We start from the raw sequence: 13939 nt of genomic DNA on the forward strand, positions 1-13939 counted from the left end.
ACAAAGTTTGTTCAAAAACTTTTATTTACTATAAAGACAAAAAACACCAAAATACGTACAAATTGTACTATATAAAATTGGTTCAATGGGGTAAAAACTTTTAATTAAAATATCTTGATATATTTAAAATAACAAAGGATACAATGAAGCCAAATTTCTTAACCCAGAGATTTCTGTAAAATTTGCTTGCACAGTAAGGTGCTAATAGAAGTTAGCCCTTAAGCCCTGGAAGTCTTAGGAATCAGTCATATAGCAAATATAATTTCATTGTGAAAGTGAACTTTGGTAGAAGAAACTCTATAGGACACCTGAGGTAGTAGAAACTGGAATAAACAGCAGTAGACGTTATTTACAACTTAAGTACCAAATAACATTAAGAACACAAAAAATAATTACACAATACAATTTTCAGTCCAGCTTTGATCCAAAGAAAATAAGAATATTACATCACATCTCCATTTTAAAAACACCACAATTACCAGCAAGCCGAGGGAAATGCAAACTCAAACAAATGCATTTGGACACCTAAGAGGCAGTTTGAGTTTGAAATGTGGTAGGCATGGTGATCTACACAGTAATACTGATTAGCTGAGGTTCATCAGTTTATACAGTTTACATTTCTGCCAGAAACAGTATTAATCTGAAAACTGATCTTCCAGTACATGAATTGGCAAGAGTGCATCCTTTAAAGCTTGCACATAGGAAAGACTTGGAAACAATCTTATTAGAATGAGAAATTCTAAAGTGGTCAAAAAAAAGGTCAAGTACAAAACAGAGCTACCAAACTTCACATTTCGGTATTATCTTTTTAACTCTTCAAAGTCTGCCAATCTTCAAAAACAAAGGAATGTAAAATTTCCAAAAGAAACACATTCACAACTAATGACATGGTTTGTTTTTTTTTTTTTTTTAATTAGTATGAGCACTATCATTCATGTAAACTTATCTTTAAGATGTCTTGCTTCCAATTTGTATTATACACTTTTAAGGTACTATAGCTTATTTAGTTTGTCCTGAGTCTTTGAAAATAACCAATTCTATTTGAGTCCAACAATCCAACTGGCTTCTGAAGAGTTATAACATGAACAGTATTTTTTTCAAAATGGATTAAACACAATCATTATTAGATTAAAAAAGATCCCCATTTTTAAAAAAGCAAAAGAAAAAGCTGCCATTTTCCTTCAGAATTACATGCATCAGAATCTAAAAACCTGCCTGTAAAATAATTTTAAAAACCTGTTTAAAAAAACCCCCACATCTCCTAAAAACCAACAAGTTTTGCACTACAGGTGAAGCTTTACTTCACATTTTACTTTATCTTGATCTTCAAGTCCAAGTTTGTTTCTTGTTAAAATAAATACCTTTCTTATGGTAATATTTTTAACATTTTTCAAATTAAATTACCACTAATGGCTACAGTAAATAGATGATGTACGGCAGAAGGAAAACAGCAGGTAAAACTTGTTAACAGTAGAGAATGTAACCTCAGTTTCTTTACACAAAGAATGAGATTTGCTCATTTGGCACCTGCTCACACTGAAGTACATGCCAAAGTCTCCCATAAAAACTCTAATGGAAGCTGGGTTTGGGGGGCCCTTGACATGAAACTTCTCTACATGATTTGCCAGAAGAAACTGCTATATGAAAAAAAAAAGGCTCAACAACTTCTAGCATTGTTCAGACTAAGTTGCTTTATACAGAACAATCTTGTTCATTAAATAACCTATACTATCAGAGCCTTCAACATAACCTTGTTGAAGGTGGCATTTTATCCCAGATTTCCAGCAAATCTGGTTTTAAAACTCTTATGTCAGGAAAATATTCCATGACACAGCTTGCATCTTTTTTTCTAAAGACTATTTTAAAATATCCCCTTTTCATGAAAGTTAAAAATACAAAGAAAATAAACTTTGATTTCAAAAGAAATTACATGGCCAGCAGTAAATGCACAGTGAACCATGAGTGCCTGCTCTTACTTTATAGGAAGGCAAATGCTTTTTTTAAAGTTTCCATCAATATTTGGATTTGTTACTCAGAGAGCATCAGGTAATTAAAAGGGACAGATACAGAATGTCCTTCTAACCAGTATTGAAAACTTGCTAATTACAGAGCATCTACATGTGAAATTGAACAGTGATTGCAATATTAAAATAGATCTTGAGCCTCTCAGCTTCTAGTAGTGCTGAAAAAGTGCTCTGAATAAAATAAAAATCACTTACCTGCTAAATAATCATGCAGATTTAAGGAAAAATATTTTTATGTTAACACAGAGCCAGATGTTTGAAAAGGCACAGTTTACACATCTCTGCATGAATTGTCAAATGTTGCATACTGAGCTTAGGTAAAGATCTTGATTTGTCAATCACATACTTAGGTAGGGTCCTCCACTGGCCTTATGTTCTTGATGTATCTATCTATCATTAAGACCAGCAGAATAATATAATTTGCTGTACGTAACTGCACTGCAAGACAGTTACTGTATATTCAGTAGCATTGTCTTCAGTATTTCAGCCTTACAAATAAGTAGCTACCATGTAGTACGGAAGACTGGGTGTTTCAGCAGCTCCCTTGAAGGTGGTCTGTCCTGAGGTTGAAGTTCTAAACACCGAAGAGTCACATCTTTTAGGCCTGGAGACAGATGTGTAGGGATTGATGGAGCAGTAGTTGCACTAGCAATCTGAACAAGGGGAAATAACTTTTTAGAAGTCAGTGATTATGCCCCCTCTCCTAGCCCAAAAACATTCTACAAACTGATAATTTCAGCTGATGAGTTAGACTGATGAACTTTTCGCCATTCAGCATGTTTCCTACTGCAGTTTGAAGATTACATTACTACTTTCAGATCATTGTCCTTATGCCTATTGTTTTTTAGTTTGACTCCCTCCTGATACTTTTCTCTAAAAGCTCTCCTCACAGCAAGACCTTGCAGTGATCATCTCAGAGCAGGCCACAGGAAAAGCTCCTACAGCACACATTTTTTAGTCTACTAGCCGCCTTCACTGTTAACTAGCAGGAGTCACCAAGGAGAGAGATTAAGCTGAACGATGTTACACAAGAAGTTAAACTGGGTGTGCTTTCTTGCACTGCCTTTACTGTATTTCTGCTACTACCCCAAAGGCAAATATTTCTCAGAAAGACACAGATCCCTTCCAACCAAATTAATTTTAATTTTATCTAGCTGGATTAAAGAAGGATGACTGGGAACACTAGAGTGGCACCACCAGATTCACAGCGATGCAGAAGACAATTACATCTCTTAGCACAAGTGATTTTACTTAGAAAAAGTGATTTTACTTAGAACATATCTGAATACTGCTGTGCAATGTCTGTTTTCTGCAAACACTTCCTCTACTTTCAGCAGTATTTTCGTCATTCATGCCTACAGTTCAACTGGACTTTTAGAATTAAATATAACTAACTGATTTTAGTATGAAACATGAATGCCAAGATGAATGATCTAGCAAGCAAAGGAAGGGGCAAAAATCATATAAAGCATGGCATAATGGAAAATATCTTTCAGCAAAATCTGATTGTGGAACATTAGGCTTTTATAAAAGGACTTTCCCCACTGAAATATGAATACTTACACAAATGGTTTATGGAAAAAAGAGCTTCTGTATTTTACAGGATTGTAAGACAAAGTTAACATCCCAATCTTCTGCCTAATTTAAGATCAACTCTATTCCTAATTTTTTTTTTAGCCTGTTACACTACATTAGATCAGACATTTCTGAGCAACCAGGTCTAGTAGAAGGTGCTGCAGCACATGGTGAGGAAGGTAGAACTAGATTATCTTTAAGGTCCTTTCCAACACAAACTGTTCTATAATGATTTTGAATACCATGTATTAGGTTTTTTTTTTTTTGTATCAGTTTCTTTGGGTTTTTTTAATGAAGCAAGTATGATTATATTGGTACCAGTATTGCTTCTGTACTAACAGCTCCAGCATTAAAAAAATAACCCTATTACAACAACCCCTGCTACACACTTTTCTAAAATTCATATTGCTGTATACAAGATTACTTGTCATCTTTTGTAGTATATTGGTAATAACAAAATACCTTACCTTAAATATCAGAGCAAGATGATTGGAGTGTTTCTCTGCATTCCAAGGAGGTTTAGCACAAGCCATTTCTATGACAACACAGCCAACGCTCCACACATCACAGCTCCTTCCATATTGCTGACCTCTCAGGACCTGAACAGACAGACACCAAAAATCAGATTACATAATTCAAAGTCTCTTAGCTCTAAGTAATTTAGAAGTAAACCTCAACACATCAAACAAGTGTATTCTGATTAACATTTGTAAGAGAAGCTAAGAGAGTGACCAGTGATGTAAATGCCACAAGATTTACACAGGTCTAGAGATCTGGTAAATAAAATACTTGACCAAGTGGCAAGTAACTTGCCAAAGTAACTTGCAATGGCTAGTTTTTGAGCAAATGGTAATTTGGGCATTAGCAACGATACTTGTGATAACTGTATCTTGTAGCAAACTACTTGAAACAATGACAGCAAGAAAGAAACGTTATCATTGCCATGTTGGAATCATTCCTAATCTTTAAAACAAAGGCATTTAAAACACATTTGAAGCATATACAGCAATTTTCTGTTATTTGGCTACATGAATTAGCTTAAAGAGTTCAAACAAACTTTCTGAAATAACTTTAAAAATTGCTTTCTTACCTCTGGTGCCATAAATGCAATAGTTCCCAACAACTGTCCCTGAAACTCCCCAGCACCAGTTCCTTTTGATGCCAACCTGGCTGCAGCTCCAAAATCAGCAATTCTTAATCTATGACCTGTGCTGTCAATTAGCAAATTGGCACCTGTCAACAGTACAATAAAAATACTACTAGTTGGCTTTCTATTAAAGGGAAAAGGATGAACAGACACTTGACATTTTTTCTCCCTGCACCTCAAAATTATATAACAGTTTGACATTCCCCACCTCAGTATCAAGGAAATCTAAAAATCAAGGATACGGCCTAATAACCTCACTTTTCTGTTATGCCTGAATGATAACTGCACACAGCTTGAGGCTGTTCAAGAGATTTTGAGAGGCAATCAAATTTTCAAAGTAGGGCAAACATACAGGATTCTGGAACAATGCCTGGAGATGGAATAATGGAAGAAAATGGTGACCCAAAGTCCTGGAGGCTTTCATTGTCTGCAACTCCTCACGAAATATGAAGTTATTTCATTATCAAGCAACCCTGAGTTGCTTTAAAGAGAATTACAAGCAATTTTAAGTTTGTTTCAAAAAGAATTAGTAAAGACACATTTGCCATCAATATGTTCTACTTATATAAATATACCTCCAGTTCATGGACAGCTATACTGACATTAAAGGGAAAAGCTCAGTAAGATTGGTATTTTCCAGTTAAGTTCACATATGTAACTCAGGGTACAACTGTATTTATGTTCAATTAGGATGAAGGAAGAAAACTCATCACAGTGTCTCCACACATTAGAAATCTGGCCTCTTTATCTAGGTTTGTTCACAGATTGTACTATCATTTCAGTGTAAACATTTACATTAATTTAAGTAGCAGTAGTTTTAAAACTGTATGGCAACTTTCTATCTTATTTTAACCAACTCAGAAAGACAATTTTTTTAAACTATTAGTACAGGTAGCAAATACCCACAAGCTTGCCACAAACATTTTGATCAATTTCAGTAGCATTTTGATTAATTTCAGCAATAGATTTTCTTATAAATGATCAGAAAATCCCAGCAGAAATACCACTTCTGATATGGTATCTGAGAGAACAAACAGGTCTCAGGCCAAAACATATGCTGCTTTCTGAATACTCCTTCTAAAAGAATTTATCAGTAATTCTCACCTTTAACATCTCTATGGATTATCTGGTTCTCATGGAGGTAAGAAAGGCCACGTAAAAGTTGTTCTGTGTAATTAATAATAACCGATTCTTTGAAGGCTCCATATTTACTTAACAAATGAGCAACTGAACCCCCTAAAAGACATAACAGTACATTCTATCAACACTTACACATTCTGTTAATAGAGTGCAACACTGCATCCTAAAACTGGAACTTGATATTAGTATTTCTAATTTATATTTCTCCCACCCCTACCCCCAAAAATTAAAATAATTTCATAGGCCTCAATTATTTTCTAAATTGAATTGTACACATTAAAGACAAAAGTCTTCATGCTTCCTAATGATTTTATACTTCCTTAAAAACAACACTTTATGCACACTTCACATAAATATGTAAGCAGTAGAACATTAACTATTTTTTGAGGCAATAGGTAGATGCAAGCTCCAACAAGTATTCCCGCTTAATATTTTATGTTTGCTATCATCCAATACACAGAAGTACACAGACAAGCAAGAAAAAGCAGTATCTTCCTCTCTTTTTGAAAACTGGTAATGGATTCTCAAGATTTTGGACTTCAAATTTTTTTCTCAAAGTATTGTAATATAGCCTGGGCTTGAATGAGGTAAAGACAATTCCTGACATTTAACTATCTAAATAATAATATTTCAGAAAAAATTACACTTAAAAGGTTTAGCACTCTAAATTTTGAGAAAATATGACACATACTTGTGGGCTTTGCATGTTAGCACTCTGACCATAATTTAGGGTGCAATGCTTTCATTTACAGCAAATAAGGATGTATGAAACACCACTTGGTAACTGGACAGCAGCAAACATTCATAAAATTAATAAAACTACTTCTCAAAATAAAGACAGATTTTCTTGTCCCTGCTCTACACAATCATGAAAATATTTCCTTTTTTTTTACTAGATTACCAGTTAAGAGATTTAAAGTTTGAATTATTTTTTCCAAAAGCACTACTTAGAAATTATTATTTGAAACTTACTTTAAGTGTTCTTAAATGCCTCTGCACAATGCCTGACACAATTTTTATGAAAAATCTAGGGACAAAAATAAATGACAGGTATTCCAAACTTTCTAGCAAAGCTGTTTTTAACAATAACCTATAGCTACACAGATACACAAAAAATGCAACAGTTTGAGATACAGTCACTTCAGCTGGAAATAAATCAAAATTTAAAACTTCTCCCTTGGAGTCAGAAATGGAAAGAAAAGTCAGAGTTTCCAACTGCTTTAACAGATTAGGTATGGAAAATTCCAAATCACAAAAGGATGCACCAGTAAGAATATTGCTACAACCACTTCAGCTGTTCTGTAAGTAGACCTTTATACTGATTGCAAACACAGCAATGAAAATATAAATTCACAACCTCAAGCAATGCAACACTACATATTTCAAGACTCAAATGGTATTTTCACCAGCTGTTTACCTGCCATCCATTCAATAAAGAGGTTATAGTTGCTCTTCTCGCATGTAGCACCCAACATTCGAATAATGTTAGGATGGTTCAGATGACTCATCATCCTTATTTCTTCCCTCAGTGCTTCAACCACCTCTTCTTGCTCAGATGATGTGTTTCTGACATATGTCACCTGTTTTGAAATATGGTATTCAGATTTACTAATTTAAGTACTAGTCCTGCAATCACAGCAGCAAGAATAGATGATTTTCACCATCTGAAACTACTTTTTTACCTCCAACCCCATCAGCTGAGAACATATCTCCATGTGAGACAGTCAGAGGAAATTAAGAACAATCTTCTTTGTTTACAAACAAAATATTCTCCAAGTACAGAGTGGAGAAACATCCCTTTTCACCTCCATTTAAACTAGGAAAAAACCCTTGGTTTTCAGATATTGTGGAAAAGGAAGAAAGAAAAGGCCTGAAATGGGATCCTGAGTGTCACTTATAAAATTTTTCCAGTTAAATGATAAATGCTTCATAACTAAAGCTCTTACAGAAATTCAGCTTGACAGATCAGAAGTAATGGAATTGGGGCCAATTGCAGCTGTGATCCATACTAAATATGACATAACGGTATGCTGCAGGGAATTTCCTCAGGCATCACCATCTTCATCTCTACAGAACCACATGGAGAGTTCCAGTTTTTCACATGCAAAAGAGTTTCAAAGGAGGAATAACTGGTGGCACATAACTTTCCTTGAGCAACTTTGAAGCATTTTATCTATTTCATAGATGTAAATTCATTGTAGAACTGATAAGAGTGTTGGCACTAAAATTCCCTCTTTTTTGTTACTACTGATTCAGCCCTTGGGCAGCTCTACTGTGAACAATTTACTCACACCTGAAACCTTCAAAAATCTTGACTGAAGCATGTGCCTCTTCTCAGCCACAACTTCTGTATCTATTAATTTAAATAGTAAGAATACTTGCCTCCAAGCTGCATTTAGTTAGTTAGCAAAGTTAAATCAGACAAAACAAATACTAAACTATATTTCCTCCATTTGAAGTTATAGGAAAAATATTCATGACAAGTAAGGAGAAACTATTTTAAATAGCTGTCTTGCAAATAGGTCATTAATTTAGAAGCAAGTTATCTGGGCTCCATTCTTAACTCAGCCACCATTTTATGAACTTGATAGAAGCAAAAACGTGCTTGAAAACTATGGAAGAAAATGGGCACAGAACAAAGGACTTTTCACTCTAAGAAGAACTGAAAAAGCTTGTATATATTATGTTAATACATGCACATAAAGGTTTTTTAAATTATGTATTAGGTCAGAACACATGACAGGGAGTAGAAGAAGCAGGAACACAGGAGGTCTGAAAGAGAAAATATAAGAAAGTAAAGTACTTTCCTGAAGTATTTACCTGTTTTACAGCCATTAACGTCCCTGTTCCCACATCTTGAGCTTGGTAACAGGAAGAGAAAGCTCCAAGACCAATTTGCTGACCTTTAAGCCATTCTGCATCTTCTCTGTAATGGTGTTTTGCTTTGGTATGTCCAGGTAGGGTTTCTGGTGTCTGCAAATTAAATTCAAAATCAGTTCCAAGTTTACTAACATGCATCTAAAATACAGACATTCTAAAGTGTTTGAAAATATCCAAGCTTACATGCCTCTCCTCTCCCTTACACTTCCTTGAACTGATTGTTATATAGGTCTCAGCTGAGATGAGAGTACCAGACTACTCTGTAACCCACACACTCTACTACATGAAACAGAGCTTCCTCTGTGTTACTACATGAAGGTGGAAAGGCAAGATCAGAGGACACAAGTAGGAGCACAACTTTTTTTTCTATTCCTTGTCTCACATTTAGTTAAGGCTTTAGCTTGCACCTACAGTTAACAGAATCAAAATCAGGTTGTTTTCTATTTAATTTATCCCTCAAATTTTATGCTTTACATGTTGTTATCTCAAAGGATCACAAATGCAATACCCTTTTTTCTGTTATTATTTCTTACGCTTTTTGTCTATTTGCAAATATATATGTTTTGGTGTTTTTTTTCTGATTAATAAAGTATCTCTCATCTTCTCTCAAGACAGGATGAAAAGATCCTTTCCCATTCCTTCTTTCAAAAATTATTTTGGTTATGTACAATTGCCTTCAAAGTAAATCAGCACTAGGACTCAGTACAGTTCTACTCCTGCTTAAAATTGTTGGGTTTATTTCCTGGTTTCCCCAATTTTACACTTTCTTTTTTGTCACTTTAAATGTTGATACATGACATGGGGTTTTTCTTCAGACACCTTCTCCAGATTTGTTAATAACATGGAAGGATTCCGTTAGTATCCTCAAATTTATATTTGATTTCCTATGAAAAAGAGTATGGAGCACCTTCATGTTTTCTATCACTTTTGAAATATAACAGCACTGCTTTACAATTTCAGTGATCCTCAGTTGAGACTTAACCTAAAATCTCATACGTATACTTACATCCTGCTGAATGATTATGATATCTTCACCATTTTCAACCTGTAGTTGGGGAATTACTGGCAAGGCATCTTGGGATGCTGACATTGCCATAGCAATAGCTAAAGCTTCCTCCTCTTCAGCTTCCATCTTTTCCTTACATTTTTGATTATGATTTACATCATCTTTGTAAGTATCATCATTTTCTGCCCGCTCAGGAGAAAGAACTGCAACTTCAGATTTGAATGTAACTGTGCCATCACTCGTTGGCATGGAGGCTTCAAGCAGGTCCTCAATACTGGAATTGAGCTCTGCATTAACATCCAGCCGGCACTTCTCATCTACTGGTGTGAACACTGTCTCTTCACTTGGTATAACTGCACTGCTATTGCCATCACACTGTGAAATATCATTCAGGTCAAGTGTCATACTGCTTTTTAAGGTTTCTCCTTGCTTGTTCACATCACTTGGGGTGGGTCGTGATGGCTTTGGCCTATGTACATGACTGGATGGCAATGGCCTGGCTTGGGTAAAAACTGGAGAGAGTTTCTCAGATTCTTTATTTTCAGAACAGTTTCGCTGAAACTGGAGAGAAAGTTTCCGCTGTGTTTGAGGAGAAGGTGAGGGGATTTTGCAGGGAACAAATCCCTGAGGTCTGAGTTTAGAGACATCTGTTACAGTGCCAGCTGGTACAGACGGGTTTGATGGAGACAGAAGTGTTGGGAATAGTGACTGAGAATGACTGGATGAGGGAGAAGAGTTCACACACTGACTGTGGGGTTTTCCTTTTGTTTGAATGGCTGGTTTTGGTTGCTCAGTGGTTACTGATGAAACAGGAAGTCCCATAGCAAGGCCAGCTAGCATCTCAGAAATGTCATCTGGACTGGCACTCAGTTTTCTGTCACTTTTCCCACTTTTCCCTGATAACTGGACAGTATTATTAGGAGTATTATTTTCTGTAGTTTCTGGAGAGTTATCGGGCACAGGTAGGTGTAGAAAGTCTTCATGTCGGCATTCCCCAGAGTGCATTTCTTCCATGCCTAGCTGAATGGCTTCTGCAATTTCCATTTCATCTGCTATTGCCATCAAACGTCGACGCATCCTTGCATAATGAGTTGAGCTTGTCACACTCAACATATCTAACAGCTTTACAAAAATATGGGGCACTCTTGCTACCATTCTTGCTGCACTCAAAAATATTCTCCGTGACAGTTTGCCAACCATTGAGTGGGAATTGTCAATTGACTGCAAGGCGAAAGTTAAGAGGGAGAGAAGCTTCTTATACCTAAAAAAGAAAAGCGGTCTTTTATAAACTGGCATACTCTGGTTAACTAGTATCAAAAAAGCTGTTTCAAAACTATGTATTTAGTTGTCAGTTCTGAAGTAGGAAGGAGATTTATTGTTGCACTGGTGCTCCAAAAATGTTTCACAGGTCAGAAGTTTTTAAAAAGATAACTACTTACTCTGTAAAGCAAGCACATTTTGCATGTAAATATATGTTATTTGTTTACAGGAATTAGAACAACTACTTCTTTTATGAAATCACCAGCAACAAATTCAACTACAAAGAGTAACATTTGCATAGAGTACAAGAAAGTACCTGTCAACTACGGTATCAGCCTGCAAGACATCCCCACAGACAATGTGGGGATAAAATTCACTAGGAAATTCCAACAGAAGTCTGTCTATTAGACAAAGTCGCCCCAGCAGTGCTTGCCAGTTGGTGGATTCAATTTCATTTCCAAGAATACAGTTTAAAACATAATCAACACCTCCAATACCAATGGATCCTATAAAAGAGTTGATAAAATGAACATTAGGTATTATGTTCAGAGTCTACACAAAGATCAGAACTGTACCATACAGAATTACTCATTGTTTGCCCAAATTTGCCCCCTTCCAAACTGTTGACAGGAATACTGGTCTCTTTGCTATGCTTGTACTTGATAAATTCCAGTATTATTTGCTTGTATAATTTAGTTGTATATGAAGAGTTATTACCAGATTTAAGTATTTCTCTCCCAACTGCCAGCTCGCCTGCTTGACCTTTACACATCTCCAATAGCGTTGAGACAGAAAGTTGACTTGTGCGACTGTAAGAAAGTAAAACCAAAAAAAGAACTCCTTTAGCAAATGCCTTCAAGGAAAAACATCCTATTCATTATACTTAAAAAATCATCACCTAGGAATTATGTGCAAAATGATTTCACACCACCTTATTCCAGTAAATTTCTATAACCCACTCTCTGTAAGTTTATCTGTGGTTGTGACATTTTTACAAAGATACTTCCAGAAATGTAATGTCTATCACTAATATACAAAGAAAACCCCAAATTACCTTGTTCTCTTGCAAAATGTAGCCAAATGCATAAAACCAGTTCTATTTCACTTACTACTTTAACTTCAGATATTCTCTTGCTAGACTTTTGCTGGGGGATCTCTAGCTGCAGTTTCAGAAAAAAATGCTGCTTAGAAACGAAACCTTGAGAGACAAAACTCAAGCTGGTGCAGTTCTGCATCTAGTTTACAGTACAGGAAAAGAAATGCTTGGCCTGGAAGAAGAAACAGGGTAGCCTAGGACAGGAAGACTCAAGCCAAGGGCAGTTCACCCTAAATAGCTATCTCCTACCATTACACTATGAGCTACAAATCAGAACTGTTATTTTACTGCTACTGCTTCAAGGCAAAGATGTTACAGCTTCTGCTGAAGTAGGAAGAATACTGAGGAGTACTTGCTAATAGCTCTAAGGAGAGTCATGAGAAATAGGCCAAAACAATAAAAACGGAGATGGAAGGGATGGGTTCATGACTACACCTAAGATCTTCCTTTACTTTAAGAGAGGGGAAAAAAGCCCTTACGAAAACAAACTATACAATTACTTGCCTTCAAAGCCTACATATTTCAAGGCATAAGTTTGCCAGCAGCAGTTAGGCTAGCAAAACAAGGATACATATTTACAATCCACACATTTTATTTTAACACAAACTGGTTACACATGAATAGCAACAAATGAAGCTTTAAGATATTTCAGTAATAATCCAAAATGAAGCTCATGAGACATCATACCTGTTAGCATCTGCACATTTAACTAATATGGTCTCTACAACTGGCTTGAGAAGTCGCTGTAGTTTAGTCCTCTCTGCCAAAGAATGACAGGGAGTGTACACTAGCATGGCTCTTAAAGTTTTCTAAGAGAAAGGAAAAAAAATACATATGAAATCCAACTAGCTACACAATTTTTATTTTTTTAAAGAGATGTAAATGAACATTAAAAAATTCAGTTCTACATAAATTGTGCTCAAAATGTAGTGAAATGTTCAAAGGATAAATAGCTTACTACATATTCACTGCTAAAACTAGTCAACTCCTCTTTGACAGTGAAAAGACATACAAATACCATCAATACTTAGCACTGTGGCAAGTGACAGAGAAATCGTGTCCTTTCACTTATGATGAGTATCTTGATTACCCCACTTTCAAAGCATACTTAAAAGTCACCAGTGGTGCTCAACAAGTACTAGGATTCCTGATTTCACCTATCTTGTCCCATTTCCTCCTCCTTCCCAAATGAAGTAACTATGAAATTAGTAGAATACAACAAGTAAACAACTACTTACTAAAGCAGCAACATACACTTTGTAGACAGGGTCAGCACAGACCATGGACAGCACACTGCAGCAGGATTCTACCACAACATCTCCTGAGATACTGGTCTGAGATGACCCACTAGCTGCTCCCAGAGCTCCAGCACTTGTGTTGTTTCCATTGCTACTTCCAGTGTTTCCAGTGCTTTCACCGTTAGCCAGTAATAGAGCACCACTAACATCATGGGAAAGACGTCTAAGTGCCATCTCTCGTATATTCCAGTTTCGAGAAAACAAGCAGCCAACTAGCTCCATCCCAAATACCTGCCAAGGAAGAAAGCAACATTACAGGAGTCAAAATGAATAATGCTGCAACTTAAGTACCTGACAAGAACAATCAAAAAGAGGAAAGATATTTCTAGTTAAAAATCATCAAGGCTGACAGCAAAAATATTTCCAAAGGTACAGTGTCTTACAAAAGATTCTGTGATAGAAATAAAACAGCATCAATTATATGCTACTTGATTCTGTAAAAACTCTGTTAAGAGAATTTTAACTATTAAGTATGAAGCTGGTTTCCAGACATTGATATTACCAGTCCTGAAA

At 35.8% G+C, this 13939-nt stretch overlaps 1 protein-coding gene across 3 annotated transcripts in view; it reads right to left on the reverse strand.

Moving 5' to 3' along the window:
* Positions 1-6: 6 nt before the first annotated feature.
* MAP3K1 (mitogen-activated protein kinase kinase kinase 1) overlaps positions 7-13939 on the reverse strand; it is a 58584-nt gene continuing 44651 nt past the window's right edge. For all 3 annotated transcript variants that reach the window (XM_059874237.1, XM_059874234.1, XM_059874236.1), the window contains exons 10-20: positions 13367-13657; positions 12816-12937; positions 11750-11841; positions 11349-11538; positions 9773-11033; positions 8707-8859; positions 7304-7466; positions 5851-5982; positions 4690-4832; positions 4067-4198; positions 7-2677 (exon numbers count right to left, since the gene is read on the reverse strand). In XM_059874237.1, the coding sequence (XP_059730220.1) occupies positions 2528-2677; positions 4067-4198; positions 4690-4832; positions 5851-5982; positions 7304-7466; positions 8707-8859; positions 9773-11033; positions 11349-11538; positions 11750-11841; positions 12816-12937; positions 13367-13657 (2829 nt within the window). In that variant the 3' untranslated portion in view covers positions 7-2527. The remainder of the gene's footprint in view (positions 2678-4066; positions 4199-4689; positions 4833-5850; positions 5983-7303; positions 7467-8706; positions 8860-9772; positions 11034-11348; positions 11539-11749; positions 11842-12815; positions 12938-13366; positions 13658-13939) is intronic.

The sequence above is a fragment of the Haemorhous mexicanus genome, chromosome Z (genome assembly GCF_027477595.1).
Source record: "Haemorhous mexicanus isolate bHaeMex1 chromosome Z, bHaeMex1.pri, whole genome shotgun sequence".
NCBI classification, from domain to species: Eukaryota; Metazoa; Chordata; class Aves; order Passeriformes; family Fringillidae; genus Haemorhous; species Haemorhous mexicanus.